Genomic DNA, 20,286 nt, shown 5'->3' with positions numbered 1-20,286 from the left:
CTGGAATTGTGACAGTGAATTATGAGTGAAATAATCTGTCTGTAAATAATTGGAATATGTATTTGTGTCATTGCACAAAGTAGATTTCCTAACAGACTTGCCAAACTATAGTTTGTTATTAAGAAATTTGTGGAGTGGTTGAAAAACAAGTTTTAATGACTCCAACCTAAGTGTATTTCAACTTCTGACTTCAACTGTAACATGGTCAACTAAAAAACATTGTTGAATTTTAGGCTATGGTGTAATGCAATGTTTTGCAGTGTGTGGTAGGTTTTGTAGATTGACACTTATGTAGGTGTCATAACCAGCCATACAATAATATAAAACGTGTCATAACATCTAAATACATGCATCATGACAGCATTACGACCATATAACAGGTTGACAAGTTACTGTATGTCAGCTGTTATGACATGTTATAACCATGTCATAACATGTTGAGACGCTGGGTGTCAAGTGTTCGCAATATTATTGCGCACAACTGGACTACTGTCTTCAGACTGGTTCAGACCCATATCTTCACTACACCACCTATATTAAACCTGTGCTTGAATACACCGCCCCCATGTGGAACTTATGTCACTACAACCACTAGCTCAGGATCTCTTCAATGGTGATCAGTTTTTCAAATGAGACATTTCTGAGAAAACAGCATGCCATTACTTTTGTTCTGGAAATTGGTTGCAATACCCTACCTATAATTATGAAGGACGCAAGTGCAATAACTCTTAGTCACAAAATGTATCAACAACTGAAAAGGCATGTTTAAAAAAATATATATAAATAAAAGTATACTATAAAATGGGAATACGGTGGTTGCAACGCTCTGAAATTCTGTGTGCCAACAACAGTGTGTGTGGGTGTATATAAATGTTTTAATTAGCCAGTAAAGTAGAAGGATGAAAATCATGGAAATACATTTAGCAATGTACAGTTCTGTATAATTCAATCAAAGACAGTCCATGGTAAAATCCACATCTGCTGTGAGTAAAGGACTGCAGGGGCTGTCTCAACAGTTATTAGCCCACAGAGAGTCCTGTCACTAGATACAAAATACCTGTCCAGAAAGACAGGTGGAGGCATTGAAGCGGAAATTGGGCCTCCGACAGGTAGCAAGAGACCGTTCTAACACATACAAATAGGGAGCGAGACATGACGCCCATTACAGGGTCTCTAGATAAGATAGAGATTGAGAGGGGAGTGCATCCAGGTCAGGAAGCCATTTTGTAGTGGCCACCCAAGGACTGCAGGTCAGCGTGAGAATTGCCTCTTGTCCCCCTTGCCTTTGTTGACGTGCTTGAAGATTTTGGCTTTGTGAGCGGGCTTGCCCTTCTGGTAGCCAAAGCCGCCACCTCCACCCCTCTTCGTCATCTTCAGTCCTCCTTTGCTGTGAACGTCTGGAGAGGAGTGCTGGGTTAAGGGAAACACTGTACTGCACTGCATTGACCAATTGAGAAGGCTTTTATCGTTACGACCTGGGAGGGGGGGGTGCCAGAGGGATGGAATAAAGGATGTTTGACAACAGACATTGACAAACAAAGTAAGGCGATTGCAACCCTTCAGAAACGACATTGGTGAAAATATGCCCAGGCACTTGGCCGTAGAAAAGGATACTGAGGTCGACGTAGGGAGGCACAGTAAAGCCGAAAGACTGTGCCACCATGGGGAGGTTGAGCGTGTTGACACTGTAGATCGCTTTGAGGGAATGAGAGTCGTACGCACGCACATAGGACTTGTAGGCCTCCTGGGCTGACTTGTGCAGGTAGTAGTTCTTCTCAATCAGCTTATTCAGCTGCAAATAACAAATTGAGAAAACTACAAACCTTTCTGTGGATTTGTCATTGAGATTAAGGCTTGTCAGATAATTGCATACACTCCACTGTGTATTTATTTGGACAGTGAAGCTAAAACTTTATATTTGGTTCTATAACACAGCATTTTGGAATAGAGATCAAATGTTTATATGAGGTGACAGTATAGAATGTCAACTTTTATTTGAGGGCATTTTGAAATAGTGCCTTCAGAACATATTCATACCCCTGAACTTATTCAACAGTTTGTTGTGTCACAGCGTGAGTTCAAAATGGATTCAATATAAAAACAATTGTCCCCCAACTACACACAAACTTTGAAAACGTTGCACACCTGGATTTTAAAATACTTGATAATTATTTATTTTTTGTGTTAAATTCTTCAAGCTCTATGAAGTTGATTGTTGATAATTGCTAGACAGCCATTTTCAAGTCTTGCCATAGATATAAGCTGATTTAAGTCAACTGTAAAAATTCTATGTAGTCTTTGTAAGCAATTCCAGTGTAGACTTTGCCTTGTGTTCAAGGTTATTGTCCTGCTGAAATGTGAATTTGTCTCAGTGGCTGTTGGAAAGCAGACTGAACATGGTTTTCCTCTAGGATTTTGCCTGTGCTTATAGCTGCATTCCGTTATAGCTGCATTTTTATCCTAACAAACTCCCTAGTACTAGCCGATTACGAGCATACCCATAACATGATGCAACCACCACCAAGCTTGAAAATATGAAGAGTGGTACTCAGTGATGTGTGAGATTCACCCCTAACATAACACCTTGTATTTAGGACAAAAAAAGTGAATTTCTTTGCCACATATTTTTGCAGTACTATTTAAGTGCCTTGTTGCAAACAGGATGCATGTTTTGTAATATTTTTTTTTTCTGTACAGGCTTCCTTTTCACTCTGTATTTTAGGTTTGTATTGTGGAGTAACTACAATATTGTTGATCCAATCTCAGTTCTCATATCACAACCATTAAAACTCTGTTTTAAAATCACCATTGGCCTCATGGTAAAGTCCCTGAGCAGTTTCCTTCCTCTCTGGCAACAGGGTTAAAGACGCCTGTATCTTTGTAGTGACTGGCTGTATTGATACACCATCCAAAGTGTAATTAATAACTTCACCATGCTCCATGTGTGTGGGGTGCAGAGATTGGGTAGTCATTCAAAAATCATGTTAACCACTATTATTGATCACGCAACGAGTCCATGCAAATTATGCGATTTGTTAAGCAAAGTTTTACTCCTGGAATTATTTTGCTTGCCATACCAAAGGGGTTGAATACTTATTGACTCAAGACATTTCAGTTGTAAATGTATTAATTTCAAAAATGTTCTACAAACAAATTTCCACTGATGTCATGGGATATTGTGTGTAGATCTGTGATAATCTAAATTTAAATAATTTTAAATGTGGGCTGTAACAAAATGTGGAAAAAGTAAAGGGGTGTGAATAATTTCTGAAGGCACTGTATATGTTCAACCTTTTAGAAAAGAAAGCACAATGTATCTAGTCCTCTCATTTGTGTATTGAAGTGGTCAAAAGTTTAGTATTCGGTCCCATATTCCTAGCAACGCAATGATTACATCAAGCATGGATACAAACTTGTTAGATGCATTTGCAGTTTGTTTTGGTAGTGTGATTAGCAATTTAATCAATTTTGAATTCTGTCTGTAACACAAAATGTGGAATAAAGGGTATGAATACTCTGAAGGCACTGTATATGAAAATACCCTCAAATAAAAGATGTTCTTTACTGTCACCTCAAAACATTGAATCTCCAATCCAAAATGCTTGAGTATAGAGCCAAATTAAAAGTTTTAGTTTCATTACCCAAATAAATACATTGGGGAGTATGTAACAGAAGTTAACTCCTATTCAAAGGAAGAAGTTGCTTATGACTTGACCTGAATATTGAATTAGCCGTTGCAGTCCACGTGACAGATGTAATGTCAGTTAGCTCTGATTCACATGCAGAAATAAAATGTGGATGAATATCTTACCTGACCCTGGATATCAGAGATCTTTGCCCAAGAGAATTCAAACTCACTCAAAGGAACCTGTGGCAAGATGAAAACAATCTAAAATTTCATTTTATAACATATTGCTGCTGAAAGACTTAATCTTTTGCATGTTTTTCTTGGTTTTGCTGGGTTGAGGTAATGGGAGATGGTTGAGTTAGAGATGGTTGGGTTAGGGCCTTACCTTGGCTTGTTTGAGGAAGCGCAGGAAGCCCAGCTCCTCTGGCCTGAGGATTAGGAGGGCATGGCCTATGCCGTTGATCCCGCGAGCCGTTCTGCCCACCCTGTGGATATATTCCTAGGAAAAGAGGGAAGAAATAAGGAAGAGGGAAAACAATGTGAATGCTTCCCTGAGGCATTGGCTAGAGATGCCTATAGGCTAGGTGTTATTTATGGCTAATGTCAAAGCTGCATGAAACAGTGAATCAAACTTCACTAGGTACCTTGGGGTCATCTGGGGGGTCATATTGGACAATCCAGTCCACCTCAGGGATGTCCAGGCCTCTGGCCGCCACATCTGTACACAGCAGGATGCCCGAGTCGGCGTTACAGAACTGGAAGAAGGTGGTGGTACGCTTGGTCTGCTTTTGCTTTCCCTGAGAGATCAAAGCAAAAGGAGATTAGACGTCAGCCATAGACAGCAGTGACCACAGAGGATGCCTGCTGAAGGCTTCCGCATGCTTCGGTTGACTAGGCGTACTGAACGTGCATGTTAGCATACTCCCTTAAAAAAGACCTTCGCAATGCTAGCTGTGCCATTAGAGATTCTGGGTTCGAGTCCAGGCTCTGTCTCAGCCGGCCACGACCGGGAGACCCATGGGACAATTGGCCTAGGGGAGGGTTGGGCCGGCAGAGATGCCTTGCCCCATCACGCACCAGGTTCTCCTGCGGCGGGCCGGGCGCATGCACGCTGACACAGTCGTCAGGTGTACGGCGCTTCCTCTGACACATTGGTGCGGCTGGCTTCCAGGTTAAGTGGGCATTGTGTGAAGAAGCAGTGCAGCTTGGCTAGGTTGTGTTTCGGAAGATGCATTGCTATCGACCTTCGCCTCTCCCGAGTCAGTACGGGAGTTGCAGCGATGAGACTAGACTAACTACCAATTGAATACCACGAAATTGGGGAAGAAAAGGGGTAAAAAAATGTAATAAAAGACCATCGCTTGAAAAAGGAAAAAAAGCAGCAATAGTAATGTTTGTCCTTCTTGAGACACCGTAGCCAAAATAGTCTGAATTAATCTAAACTTAAGAAATCTGTCATTGATTGACATTTTTGCCAAACATATTACAGCACATGTTAATGTTTAATGCCACAGAACAATATTTGTTCATATCATATTATAGCACATATCATTGTGCTATAATGGTTTAAGGCCTTTAGACCCAATTGTGATTGTACCAGTCATCTCTGCAGCAGACAAATGAGAGAGAATGCCTTGTGGAGTCAGACTGGGGTTCACTGTAACAAAGCTCAAATTGAGTCATAACAGCCTGAAAACTTCTGACAGAGTGTAGCCTGTAATATGTTGCTAGTCTTGGAACTATCTTGCTGTTACTCGAGACACAGATTATTTATATTTTAGTTTTGGCGTAATTATCGCCTGTGGTGTATATGGCTTGAGTGTCTTTTAGACTCAAAGGGCCCAGAATAACTTCCTGAGACAAGTGAATAAAGTGAGTTGTGTCATGTTCAGTAGGCACTAAAACAGATAGTACCTTCCCGTTTCTGATGGTTTATCTGAACTTGTCCTATAGAACACACAATTTTGTTTACTTACAACCCAGGGGGGTATACTACAAAGCAGGATCAAGGAGTTAGCCAGGTAACTTGCCTAAATGTTATAAAATACATGTTTTTTTATTTATATAAATATAAAGATAAGCATGAAATGAGCATGGTTTAATTGACTCAAGAACCCAACACGCATAATAGTTTAGCTTTCTTAATGACAGAGGTGACAACTCACGTGGATGGCCATGACAGGCAGGTCAATGTAGTTGAGCAGCTCGTAGTGGAACTTGACCGACATGCAGGATGAGAAGAACACCATCAGCTTCTTCTTGCGGTTCTTCTTCAGGAAGGTGAAGAGCAGCATGAAGCGCTTCTCTGAGGGACACACCACATAGCCCTGAAAACCAAGACAAGGTTTACATATCAGACCACGCATCCCTGAAGCACCAGAGACAACCAGAGAACCAGATCCCTGTCTGAAGTACACATTCTAACTGATGTGAGGTTTACCTATAACCTTGCCGTGGATGAGACACGGTAAGGTCTCAAACGACCCAATACTCTAACCAAAAACATTAAAGCTTTGCTACTTTCAGATACTTTGAGTCTTGGGCAAGTGACGACTATCCACTTAACTAGCTACAAAAAGCTGACCCCCTGACACATCATGCATGAGTATCGTCACTCTGCAGCAGTTAGTCGTTTTGTTTACCTGCTCCAGGCCGTCCACGGTTGCATTGTCCTTGTTGTCGTCCACACCCACGTAGAGGGGCTCCTTCTTCAGGGAAATACGGGCCAGGTCCTCCACCTTACGGGTCTGGGTGGCCGAGAACAGCATCGTCTGCCTCCGCTCTGAGGAAGAATGCACGTTGAACATGTTAAGCACTGGGAGTTACACATACAGACAAAAAGCATCATCAAACTCCATGGTACAGTATGTGCAAGGACAGTTATAGCCATGAGGTGGGTACATACTTGGCAGGAGTTTGATGATCTGCTTCAGCTCCTCCTCGAAGCCGACCTCCAGGATACGGTCAGCTTCGTCAATAATCAGACACTGGAGGTTCTTATACATGAAGCCAGCAGTATTCTAGAGAGCAAGGGGGTGGAGAGAAACAAATGAAAAGAGTCCAGGACTGAATGTGTGCAAAAATCTAGGTCCCATTTAGTCGACTAGTCCATTATTTGGTCACCAGATTTGTTTTGTCGAGTGGTCGCAAATTAATTGTATTTATTTTATGGCAGACACACTTGTCTGATTCACACCGGTCTCAGTGGACTGATCCATTGGAGTCTGCGGGGATGGCACAGTCTAGCACAGGCATCACAAGCAAGGGTATTTGCTTTGGCATGCCAAGCAATTTGATAACATTTTGGAAATAAGTGAAATTGCATTGGTTTCAAAATTGCATTGTTTTTTTTCATAAATGGCTACTGCTTTGGAAATGACACTGTTTGAGAGTATTCCTAAGGTCTAAAGTATGTGAAGATGTGTCTTTGGTATAATAAAAAAAAGTTGAGTCAAGGAGGGGCTGTGTGGCTAAGATGCACAAGGCGCGACTCTCCCCAGAATGTGCTCTCCTGCCAATTTCTGCACATTCATTGTTTCATAACTTCATTGTATGAATTGTTTGAGTGTTAGTGTCTATCAATTCCCCATTACTTATATATCACCAGTAGAAAATGTACTGTTAATCCCCATCATTTTTAATCTACAATGTTTGATGGGTTATGGTAACTTCTGTTAATGCATTCAATATTATTACAGTCGTTTTCCATTCTCATTGTTGGAATGGACATGTTATTTGCAGAGCTCAAAACGTATATAATTTCAGAGTCTTGTCAATTTATTAAATGTCTTTTGTTTGGAGCGCTCCTGTCAATGTTGAGTAAGAACGCACAACTGACTACACGTCGGAGTAGGTGACCTGGCCTGTGAGAAAATGTAGAAATGTGCCCATTTCTGATTGTAGTAACTCACCACCAAGGTGGAGCTTCTCAAATAGCAAGTTAGCAAAGTCTGTTTTTACTTGCATTGAATGACAATTACGGCTGTCCGACAATTTGTGTGTGATGTGGACCGAGTGTGGTTTGTCCTTTCGACCAATCGATTGGTCAAAATTTTTAAATGTGTATTTTTCCATATATAGACACACCCTATGTTTGAATAAAATAAACAATATATAGGCGACTGAACTTGGCTAATAACTTTTAATCGCAGTGCTTAAAGTAAGAAATTATTGAAGAGGGAGCAGAGATCAATATAGCCTAATCAGAAAGGGGGAAGAAAAACTGTTCCCGACCATCCTCCCCCTGCGGCTGGCCTTCGAAGATTCTGCCATTATGCTTCTGAAGTTTCCGTCAACCTTTTCCAATTGGAGTGCCAAGTTATCGTACCATTTCTACTAATCTGCGTGCCAGTTACGATTTTCATGGAGTTTAATTTATAATAAAGCCTTCACATCTCAAAATCAATGTCATGTGGTTCATCAAAATGCCATCTTAAAGTAACTTATATTGCTATTGCCAACTCTATGCGCTGCATGAGGCAAATGGTCACACCAGATACTGACTGGTTTTCTGATCCACTCCCTAATCTTTTTTTTTTGTGTGTGTGTGTGGGGGGGGTGTCTGATCAACAGATGCATATCTGTATTCCCAATCATGCGAAATCCATAGATTAGCGCCTAATGAATATATTTCAATTGACCGATTTCCTTATATGAACTAACACAGTAAAACCTTGAAAGGGTTGCGTTTATATATATATATTTTTCAGTGTACAATCTGATCCTTAGTCAACATTGCGGTGCTGAGGTTACCTGGTCCCAACTTAGATATAAATGAATACAGTTACGTTTCTTATCACCATGGTTACCTGGAGGTGGTCAAGCAGTCTGCCGGGCGTGGCCACCAGGATGTTGACACCATTGGCCAGCCTCTGGGCCTCGGCCGTGCGGTTGCTGCCGCCCATGATCAGGCCGAAGGTGTGCACGTGGTGGGTCATCAGCTCCTTCATCACGCCGTACGTCTGCATGGCCAACTCGCGCGTTGGGGACAAGATCACCACGCCTGTACCTTAGGATAGTGGGGAGCAGGGCTGCGTCTCAGGCACATTTCAGTTCAGTTCCTAGGCCCTTTCTTTAGGTCCTACACCTTTGATGTTAGCAGAGCTAGTAAGACTGGATGGGTGAAAGGTAATGAGGGACATTGTGCCTAGTCTACAGGAGAGTTAAGTCAAAACATTGCCGTATTTCTTACTCCTACCCAGTCCTTTCATATCTGTGAATGCCTAAACAAAAAAAAAAAAAAAGGGGGGGGTCTACACACTCTATGGAGACAATAGAGACAGAGCATAGCGCAGTGTTGAAATGACGTTTTTAGTCACAAAAAGGGGCGGCTCCTTGCATATCCTTCGGGGGGGCAGTGGTGTCGCTTGGTTCCTTGATCTGATCAACAGGCTGCGCATGAAAGTAGCATTGATAACCAAATATAACCTCAGAAACTGTTCAAACAATAAACCAAACATTGTAGCCTTACTAGAATCCACCCAAAAAGGTATTTTGTTGTGAAGTAATAACTACAGCTACACAGTAAAAACAGCTGGTAGCCATGTGCCTTCTCTATTTTTAGCTGATATGGGAGCGAATACATTGAAGATTATTATTATTATTAAATTATTTCACATGGGTGACATGTGGGATGCTAAGTAACCTACATCTTACTGGCAGGCACAAAACATGGTCATATAAATCAAACATTAACTTTCATTACACGTAGGCCTAGCTATTATTTAAATATGCAGTTAGTTCTTTCGAATTAGCTTACAGTTGTGATGATGTTTTCAACAGAAAAATCTCTGCCATCACCCCCTTGTGAACTTTGCTATCTGGGAGAAATGCCTGGACCGGCGAGGTATCATGTTACCAAAATGTGTCCACTGCTCCAAAAATCCATAGATATGCACGTGAATCTTGTAGCATTATGATGCAGAATGTTTTTAACATTGAACCAATATAGACGGTTGAAGTAATCTACTAATCTTACCATTTCTGGGCATGAACTTAAGTTTGTAGATGAGCTCGATGGAAGGGATGAGGAAGGCCAGGGTTTTACCACTGCCAGTCTTAGCAGCAGCCAGGATATCTCTAGAAGAGTCAAAAGATATATATATATATAAAAAAGGGGCAGAGTCATCTATCAAGTCAAAACAATATTTACAGAGCTCTGCTTTAGAGATGCAGGGATACGTGAACAGGTGGCGATTCGGCCTAACATGAAACTTGGAGATAAACTGTAGGCGTACCTTCCCTCCAATAGGGGCTGTATGCTTTTGTGTTGGATCTCAGTCATGTGCTCGAAGCCCATCTCCTTCACACCCTTTAGAGTGTTCTCACTCACCAGAGGCGCTAGAGAGGCAAACGACGTGTCCTCAAACGCACCTGAGATACAGAAACCACAGTTAACAGTTCCCACCTCTGTGGGTTTTGGCATGGAAGGGCTCTAGTCTAGCACTAACACATAGGGATGGGCACGGTTATTCTAATATCCAAACTGACATTGGTATTCGAATAGGCCTACTTGCGAGAGCAGGTCTATTCATAAAAAAATAAAAATCATAGGCCTATTTTAACAATGAAAAGGCTTTGTCTCAATTAAATAAAATGATCTATGTGACATTGCTACACACACAGATATACAATGACATTTGAAATGCTTAATTTAATAAAACAAACGCTTGAATGTAATTTTCAAGACATGCGCCCAATAAAAAGACAGGCTTCCGTATAGCCTACACAAGTTTCACACATTGCGTGTAGCTTGTTGTTGTTGGCACTACAGTCAGAGACACCATGTGAAGTGGGAGATCACTAATCAATGAAAAATGGATGTAAAATTCCAGAATTAAGTTAGATAAATGAGAAGGCGCAGGCTACGATGAGCAACCGACAGGTAGGCTGTGGTTTATTCTGAATGGAATGTTATAGACAAGGAACGGGGAGCGCAGTGAAATAGCCTCAACTATTCTAGCTGGCTAGCTAACGTCTGACTATCTTAGCTAGCTTCTTTACATCGTTTTGATGCAGTAGAGACACGCACTGCCAGATGGGATGATAGATAACCTATGCCATTTACACATTTGTCTAACTAGCGTGAGTCAGTGGCTACTTTTTTGCCTCTCCCTCTGGTGTCTCACACACCGCTGGCCCCTGCCCAACTTGTTTAAAAGTATTATTTTTTTAAACTAACTTTTGTTATTATAAATAGTGAAATTATTTTAAATGCCCATCCCTACTAACACGGAACACAGCAAGTAGACTGACTGGGGATTACCTACAGCAAAGGACCATGGTTACCAGGAAGATAAAACACAGACTATTATACATATTTGTATGCTGGCAGAAGCTCAATTGTAAATAGTTCCTGGCCCATATCTAAGACTGAGAAATGATTGCTACACATAACATGCACAACTGACAAGGCTAACATTTGGTTGTGCAAAGGCCTCTATATCATTGAACATGGAATACCTGTCAAGCCAGATGGGAGCTTTGGTTCATCTTCCTCCTCAGTATCCTCAAACTTCTCTCCTTCCCCCATCTCCGCCCCATCCTCACTTCCCTCTTCATCATCCCCCCCCTCATCTCCCTGTTCAAGAGGCTGTGTGGGTTTGTCTGTGGTCTGATCAGCATCCCCCTCTGTCACATCCTCCTCCTTCTTCTTCGCTTTTTTCACACCTACATTAGAAACATTAAATATCCGTTGACATGGACAAGATTCACTAACTTGGAAAACTGACACTTTTAGCCATTTACCTGTGAACGGTTCAACAACCATTCTAATAAATGACTGAGTGGTACACAACATTACCTGGCTGTTCAGTGGTGTTGAGCTTTCTTTTATTTTTCTTATTGACAAAATGTTCTGTGTCCACCTCTGCCGGCCCATTCTTCTCTTTTTGCTGCTTATTCGTGGGTTTGGCATTCTGTGGCTTTGATATGGCGGTGGCCACCTGACTCCTTTCATCACAACACTCCTCTGGAAGTCCGTTTGCGTCGTCTGTGAACAACGTAAGTTACACAGAATAATTATATATATATATGTGTGATTTAAAAAAAATCAACTAGGCTATCATTCAACGAACTAGCTAGGTGGCAGCAAACCTTAGCTAACTGACTGACTGTTTTGGGAACTTCATTCAAATATGGCAGATATCAACAACGGGAAGAGATCAACGTCTCAAAGCCAACAATGTACTACAATGTTTCGCTTATGTCTAAGGTTAGCTTTTTTTCTAAAGCAGTAGTGTTGTAGCTAGCTATAAAAACACCACAAGCTAACGGAATGGGGATCATTTTCTTTACGATCGTTGATTTAGCTACGTGTATGAACTAAAATACTGTCTTTAATGCGTGATTTCCGATATAGATCACTCTGCAGAAACATCCATCAGAGACATACTAGCTAGTTAAGGTAGCTAACAAGGGTAATAGCTACCTAGCCTTGCTTCGAGGTGGCCTAGCGCGATAAAGTGTCAATACAACTTGTCGACAATGATTTCAGTACTGGAAAAGCAGTTACCATTATCTTCCTCCTGTTTCCGTTTCTGATGTAGCTTTCGCTCTTTGTTCTTTACGCTTCTTTTCTGGATTTTCTGCCGAAGAAGCCTCATCTGAAGATCTGCCATGTTGGCAGCTGAGCACTCACACACGTGGAACTCTTCTTCTTCGGTGGCGTTTATCGGTGATTGGCATCCAACGTTATTGTGCATTACCGCCACCTACTGTACTGGAGTCTGGGCCAGGGATGAAATCAATTTGACCTGCCAGACCCGTTGCTCTTAATTAAAAAAGAGAACAAAAGTTACCCCTTGACTTATTCCAAATTTTTGTTGCGCTACAGCCTGAATTCAAAATCGAATTAATGTTTTTCTCAGCCATTAATACACAATACCCCATAAAGACAGTGAAAATGTTTTTAGAAATGTTTGCAAATGTATTGAAAATGAAATACAGAAACATCTTATTTACATAAGTATTCACACAATATTTTGTAGAAGCACCAGGGTAAGTCTCTAAGAGCTTTCAACACCAGGATTGTGCAACATTTTCCCATTCATATTTGAACAATTCTTCAAGGTCTATCAAAATTGGTTGTTGATTATTGCTAGACAACCATTTTTAGGTCTTGCCCACCACCAACAGGTGCCCTTCTTTGCGAGGCAATGGAAACCCTCCCTGGTCTTTGTGGATGAATCTGTGTTTGAAATTCACTGCTCAACTGAGGGATCTTACAGATATGTGTGGGTTACAGAGATGAGGTAGTCATTCAAAAATCATGTTAAACACTATAATTGAACACTGAGTGAGTCCATTAAACTTATGTGACTTGTTAAGCAAATTGTTACTCTTGAACCTAAGGGGTTTAATACTTACTGACTCAAGACATTTCAGCTATTCATTTTTATTAATTCATAAAAAATTTGACAAACACAATTCCACTTTGACATTATGGGGTACTGTGTGTAGGCCAGTGACAAAACAATCTGAATTTAATACATTCTAAATTCAGGCTGTAACACAACAAAATGTTGGGGAAATCAAGCAGTGTGAATACTTTTGAAGTTACTGCAACTAGCCTGGCTTGCTGACAATTCTGACCAGTCAAAAATTGTACCTTGTTTCTGGTGCATGTATTTCATGACACTCGTTTGCTACAACAAGTGGCAACTTTGTTTCAAAGTTTCATCATGGAATTGTTAAGCGGCACCATTATCGTGGAAACATTTTCAACTGCACATCACGTGTTCTTGATCTTAATGCCCCGTCTTAAGTCAGCTGTTGTACAACACTTTCTAAAACTAGGTAGTTTTATCTCTGATCTAGGTCAGGAATGGTCAACTCCAGTCCTCGGGGGCTTGATTGGTGCCACACCTTTGCCCCAGCCCCAGCTAACACGACTTCACTAATCAACTAATCATGATTTTCAGTTTAGAATGCAATTAGTTTAATCAGGTGTGATAGTTAATTCTATAGACAAAATTCTTATGAAATAGTATTCTGTCTTTCAGTGAAAGGAGATTACAATAACAATGTCGAAGGTGAAGTATCAACGCATTGAAAACTGCAAAGGTCTACACCGAAATCCCAGAACTTCAGGAGAGCAGTGTTTAGAAGACTGGGTTCTCAAATCGGATTACCAAAGAGATTGATCCTGACAGCAGATGTCCCAAGACTTCCTGAAGTGCCACCACCAACAACGGCTGAGCAGCTACAACTTCGAGGAGACGTCGCCATGCAACACAGGGTGCAGTAAGCACATCGTTGAGCTGGGAAGGACCTGAGCTTTCCTTGTTGTCAGACTTGGTCATTCCTGGGAAGTGAGAAAACCTACAGAGTACTCAGAATTGATGAAAGAGGTGGGCCTACAGCCGAGCATATAAATCATAAATATAAATAAGGGAAGTTTGTGTGGGAAACAATACTTGTGAATTTATTTTCATTATTGTACTTTTGGAATGGTTTTTAAATGATTTACTAAACTGTTCTCTCGACAGACAAAATTAAATGGGCCTATTTATAATATGAATTCAGAGGGCAGAAATGATTAAATATTAAAGCATTAGACCTCTCACAAAAGGCTTCAGTCAAACAAAAGTTATACTTAAATCCAAACGGGTTCTCTAGCAAATTAGTAAGAATGTCTCACCCTGTGTTCAAGAAAGGCAGTTTTCCCTTTATTCAGATTACAACCTCTCACTTTCAGTTATTTGAAAAGGAAATCATCTCCCAAATATTGCTATTTTCAAAACAAGCCATAGAAAGTTGGTTGCAATTTCAATTTAATCCACCAGAAAAGACAGAACAAATAATACAACAAATATTGTGGTTAAACTCAAATACTAATTGATAAATAAAACATTCTATTTATTTTTTAACAAAGGTATAGTCTTCGTAAATTATATCATAAATGTGACTGGTGCAGTTATGTCATCATGCAGCTAACTAGAACATATGGAAATGTCTGCTCTACCCAAAATTACAAGCAACCAATTGTTGCACTACCACAAAAATGTAAGAGGGAAGGGGGAGTAAGTAAGGAACTTGTCTGTTAGGCCTGCATTAAAGACCATAATTGGTTGAAGAAAATTGTGATAAAGTATAGCAGTTTTATTTAAGGACAAAACAATTGACAGCTGTGTCATATAGATTGTAAAATAATTGGGAAGAGATTTGATGTACCGATTCCATTGCACATGGTTTATGAACTGATACGCAAAACGACGCCAGTGTTGTGCCGGCAATCTCCCCCTCCCAGAATTCCCCTCCCGTCGCGTAAATGTGCCACATACTCAATTCTTCATTGCTGCGACTTGCTTGCTTGTTGAGATTTACATACACTAAATTAGTATTTGGTAGCATTGCCTTTAAATTGTTTAACTTGGGTCAAACGTTTCGGTAGCCTTCCACAAGCTTCCCACAATAAGTTGGGTGAATTTTGGCCCATTCCTCCTGACAGAACTGGTGTAACTGAGTCAGGTTTGTAGGCCTCCTTGCTCGCACACACTTTTTCAGTACTGCCCACAAATTTTCTATAGGATTGAGGTCAGGGCTTTGTGATGGCCACTCCAATACCTTGACTTTGTTGTCCTTAAGCCATTTTGCCATAACTTTGGAAGTATGCTTGGGGTCATTATCCATTTGGAAGACCCATTTGCGACCAAGCTTTAACTTCCTGAACTGATGTTTTGAGATGTTGCGTCAACATATCCACATAATTTCCCCTTCTCATGATGCCATCTATTTTGTGAATTGCACCAGTTCCTCCTGCAGCAAAGCACCCCCACAACATGATGGTGCCACCCTTGTGCTTCACGGTTGGGATGGTGTTCTTCGGCTTGTAAGCCTCCCCCTTTTCCTCCAAACAGTTGCAAACCGTAGTCTGGCTTTTTCATGGCGGATTTGAGCAGTGGCTTCTTCCTTGCTGAGCTGACTTTCAGGTTATGTGATATAGAACTCGTTTTACTGTGGATATAGATACTTTTGTACCTGTTTCCTCAACACCTGCCTGGTGTGTTCCTTGTTCTTCATGATGCTCTCTGCGCTTTTAACGGACCTCTGAGACTATCACAGTGCAGGTGCATTTATACGGAGACTTGATTACACACAGGTGGATTGTATTTATCATCATTAGTCATTTAGGTCAACATTGGATCATTCAGAGATCCTCACTGAACTTCTGGAGAGAGTTTGCTGCACTGAAAGTAAAGGGGCTGAATAATTTTGCACGCCCAATTTTTCAGTTTTTGATTTGTTAAAAAAGTTTGAAATATCCAATAAATGTCGTTCCACTTCATGATTGTGTTCTACTTGTTGTTGATTCTTCACAAAAAAATACAGTTTTATATCTTTATGTTTGAAGCCTGAAATGTGGCAAAAGTTCGCAAAGTTCAAGGGGGCCGAATACTTTCGCAAGGCACTGTAACTAAAACATATGGAAATGTCTGCTCTACCCAAAATTACAACCGACCAATTGCGGCATTACAACAAAAAACGTATATGGGGGATTGGAAGTGATGCAGACTATTACATCGATCGAAGCTACAATCTATCTTCAATATTAAAGCTGATCTACCCCCCTAAAAAATGAATACAAATCTTCTTCCTAGATAACAATGCTCCTGATGGTTTACACTTCAAATTAGCAGACCAACAGGTGGGTAGATATCCAGAAAGATGGATGGACTACCCTGGTGTTAATACAGTACAAAACAAGTCGCTCTGTTACGGTTTTCTTCCGTTGAAGGAGAGTCGGACCAAAATGCAGCGTGGTTAAGTCGATACATCTTTAATGAAGACGAAACACGAATAATACAAAAACAATTAACCCGAAACAGCCTAAACTGGTGAATACAAAACACTGAGACAGGAACAATCACCCACGAAACACTCAAAGAATATGGCTGCCTAAATATGGTTCCCAATCAGAGACAACGAGAATCACCTGCCTCTGATTGAGAACCACCTCAGGCAACCATAGACTCTGCTAGAACACCCCACTAAGCCACAATCCCAAAACCTACGAAAAACCCCAATACACAAACACACCACAAAATAAACCCATGTCACACCCTGGCCTGACCAAATAAAGAAAACACAAAATACTAAGACCAGGGCGTGACATGCTCCCATTACACAGATCAGGTCAAATAGATTTATTAGGGAGATAAACAAGAATCAAGGAAGTCTCTGTAACCTACCTCAAAATAACAAAAGCACAGTGTAAGGGAAACTTTCTGATTAAGTCCCAAACTGATACCATCCAGACCAAGGAAAAATGAACAGAAAATGACACGAAGTTATCACCAAATTGAGTATTTTTCTTAATTGGGATCCAAATTAAAAAGAAAGCACAGAGTAGTTGTGGAAAGTGTTAAACTGCTATGTAAACATACTTGGCGACTTACAGTAGGGAGTGTATACATTTTCATATTATTGTTTTTTGTACTGGGGAGTGCTGGCATTGCAAGTGCCATGCTCTACCAACTGAGCCACTGAGTGTGTTGTAAAGTTCAGGAATCTCCCTGCAATTCATGCAGGTGCACCAGCAAGTTTATCCAGAGACCCTGGGATAGCTCTTTGGTACTCCATGTTGTAAAAAATAACTCCAGGTAGATGGGAAGCGGCCAGCTCCAGCACCTCTCTGTCACATGGAATGATGCTGGAGAGACGAAGCAGGTACGGGGAGTAAAACATTTAATAAATAACGCACATGGACCGAGACAGGAACAGCGTCAGCAAACAGTTAACACAAACAAAAGACAATCAATGCAGAAGCGGAGAACAGAGCTGAGGAACTGACAAATATAGGGGAGGTAATAACAGGTGAAGAGTGAGTCCAGGTGAAAGATTTGTATTATATTGTGAAATGGGTAACAGTACCACAGGTGAAAGATTTGTATTAACCTTCATCTAGGCCAGCCTCTCTTTTTGCAGTCAAGCAAAAACACTTAAACCCTTTACAATGAAGATCTGTGAAGTTATTTTGATCTTTACGAATCATCTTTGAAAGACAGGGCGCTGAAAAAGGGCCGATTCATTTTTTGCTGAGTTTATAACATTTTTAGTACATGTTCAGATGGAATCGAGTTATCTTCAATTACCACAGCCACAAAGTCAACATTGTGTGCACTGGGTTTCCACTAGATAACACAGCCACAAAGTCTCAGAGCGGATGTTGATGCCATGTCAACCAAGCAGCAACAACCAATGAGAGCTTGAGTTTCTGGGATGGCGTGTTCAAATCTTGAAAAAAAACTGCATTCTTGCCAGAGGGTTCTCCAAAAACACATGTACACACATAGTTACGCAGTGGAGGTTTAAAGGCCCAATGCAGCCCTTTTTAATATCAATATCAAACTATTTCTATGTAACAATTAAGCACCTTACTCTAATACATTTCCAATAAAATAGGCAAAAGTAGCTTTTTAGCAAGAAAATATTTATTAACCAAAAATTTTGCTAGGACACCATGGAAAGCCGAAACTCCCACCCTCGCAAACCTGCTGATTAGAAGGTCCTGTGTAGAATGTATTATCAACCAGCAACTATCAGGAAATAACACTGCCCCCCCCCCCCAAATAAGCACACTTTTGCAGTGTTAGTTTAATCAGTTGTAAAATATGATATAAAACACGGGAAAAAAATTTTTTTTGACTGCACTTGGCCTTTAAACATTATCTGTGTTGTATGATTATTGTTTAACCATTGTTATGTTCGACTCCATTGTTTTTCAAACCTCTCCTTGGGGATCCCCAGATGTTTCACAATTTTGTTGTTGCTCTGAACTAGCACACCTGATTCACCTAGTCAAGGGCTTGATGATTAGTTGACAAGTTGAATCAGGTGTGCTATCTCTGGAATGGCTGGGGATCCCCGGGGAGACTTTTGACAAAGGCTGTTCTACTTCAGGTAATGCTGAAATGTTTATTGTCTACCAATGGTATGGCCATCTTTTTTGGAAAAATTCCACTGGTCAAAATATTTAGAATGTATAAAGTATAAATAGTCCTCAATTTAGATTAAACCCTGCAAAAATACTTAACTAATGATTAGTAAATGGTTTATAAGGATATATATTAAACATTTTATTAATCATTATTACATACTTTAAAAGGGGTTATACATTTGTGAATAACTATCTTACTAACATTTACAAATGTGGGAATAATGATTAATACATTATGAATAAACTATTCACTAATTCATTATAATGCTTTATTACAAGGTGTTATTTTAAAGTGTTACCATAACTTTTAGTTTTTCAGAAAGATAAGCTTAAAATGGGCATGGTTTAATTCACTCAACAAACAAAAACATCAACAGTTATTTCTGGTTGTTTATTGAAGTTAGCTGAATGTTTTTACGAGTTTGTTTCTCTGGTTTGAGGGGGTCTTGTGTGAAGCCTGGTCTTTGGGAACATCAGGAGGAGGCCAGAGTCAGAGGAGCGTAGGGAGCAGCCAGGGCAGTGGTAGCTGTGGGAGGTAGGAGGGGGGCAGAGTCATGTAAGGGCCTTGAAAGTGTGAAGTAGAACTTTGACGTTTATCCTCTCCTTCATTGGGAGCCAATGAAGGTCCTGGAGGATTTAATTACAGTACACTACTGGGAAATATCTGTTTTTTGTTTTCATACAATGAAATGTTCATAGTTACTATTTATTAAGAGCTTTATTAATATTAACACCACATTGCAAACATTTTGTGCTTGCCCAATGCCTATCTACTTCAGTTCAACAAACACATGGGGGCAGCAAACCTTTATTGTTGGGGAGCTGGCCAGTGAAATGCATTCTCCTTACCATTGAACCTCACATTGAAAGGATCACTGATTTGGGAGGGAGAATTCACATTTTCCACCATTCTACTTTGCACCAATTACATGTTATCTTGTGGAAGAAAGGAAGGAATAATATAAAAAAAATACAATGACAATGGAATAATTCTCAATTATTTGAACAAATACCTGCTATTACAAAATACTGGAGGCTGTAAACAGATGTGCTAAGCAATTACTGAGGCAAGATTTCTGATCTTAATGTGTTACTTTATTTATAAGTGTCCCTGTTCGTTATAATACTCAGGAAATCATTTGGGGTATAATTAAGCAAAGGCGCGAGGGGGTGTGGTATATGGCCAATATATCACGGCTAAGGGCTGTTCTTATGCACAATGCATTGAGTGCCTGGACACAGCCATTGGCCGTGGTATATTGGCCATATACCACAAATCCTGAGGTTCCTTATTGCTTAATTATACCCCAAATTAATATACATAAATAATGTACTGTACAGTGCCTTCAGAAAGTATTAATTCCCATTGACGTACTACACATTTTGTTGTGTTCCAGCCTGAATTCAAAATTGATTAAATAGATTATTTTCTCACACCCATCTACACAAAATACCCCATGAAGGCAAAGTGAAAACAGGTTTTTAGAACATTTTGCTAATTTACTAAAAATGAAATACAGAAATGCCTAATTTACATAATTATTCACACAGCGATTACAGCTGTGAGTCTTTCTGGGTAAGACTAAGAGCTTACCACACCTGGATTGTACAATATTATTCTCTGGGATATGTGGGACGGTAGGGTCCCACTTGGCCAAAAGCCAGAGAAAATGCAGAGCGCCAAATTCAAATAAATTCCTATAAAAATCTAACTTTCATG

General features: G+C 40.3%; 1 protein-coding gene across 1 annotated transcript; it reads right to left on the bottom strand.

Annotated features, from left to right (window-relative positions):
* Positions 1–855: 855 nt before the first annotated feature.
* On the bottom strand, positions 856–12,298 carry LOC112225109 (ATP-dependent RNA helicase DDX18-like). The gene is made up of 14 exons (XM_042306744.1): positions 12,141–12,298; positions 11,430–11,618; positions 11,090–11,296; positions 9,865–10,000; positions 9,606–9,706; positions 8,437–8,636; positions 6,534–6,648; positions 6,271–6,410; positions 5,794–5,955; positions 4,273–4,425; positions 4,014–4,127; positions 3,812–3,868; positions 1,615–1,792; positions 856–1,397 (listed from the first exon to the last, which is right to left on the bottom strand). Exons 1-14 carry the CDS (start codon positions 12,244–12,246, stop codon positions 1,252–1,254), a joined length of 2,004 nt encoding a protein of 667 aa, XP_042162678.1. The 5' UTR covers positions 12,247–12,298; the 3' UTR covers positions 856–1,251.
* Between the last annotated feature and the right edge of the window lie 7,988 nt (positions 12,299–20,286).

The sequence above is a fragment of the Oncorhynchus tshawytscha genome, linkage group LG26 (genome assembly GCF_018296145.1).
Source record: "Oncorhynchus tshawytscha isolate Ot180627B linkage group LG26, Otsh_v2.0, whole genome shotgun sequence".
Classification (NCBI taxonomy): domain Eukaryota; kingdom Metazoa; phylum Chordata; class Actinopteri; order Salmoniformes; family Salmonidae; genus Oncorhynchus; species Oncorhynchus tshawytscha.
Note: the sequence above shows the minus strand (reverse complement) of the source record. Positions and strands in the feature narration are given on the sequence as shown.

Excerpts from the sequence above, each read along its gene's own strand:
- LOC112225109 (XM_042306744.1), bottom strand. The coding sequence starts at position 12,246 with ATGGCAGATCTTCAGATGAGGCTTCTTCGGCAGAAAATCCAGAAAAGA. Across the intron at positions 9,707-9,864 it reads CAGCCCCTATTGGAGGGAAG|AGATATCCTGGCTGCTGCTA; the intron begins GTACGCCTACAG and ends TGACTCTTCTAG. Across the intron at positions 3,869-4,013 it reads GCTTCCTCAAACAAGCCAAG|GTTCCTTTGAGTGAGTTTGA; the intron begins GTAAGGCCCTAA and ends ATCTTGCCACAG.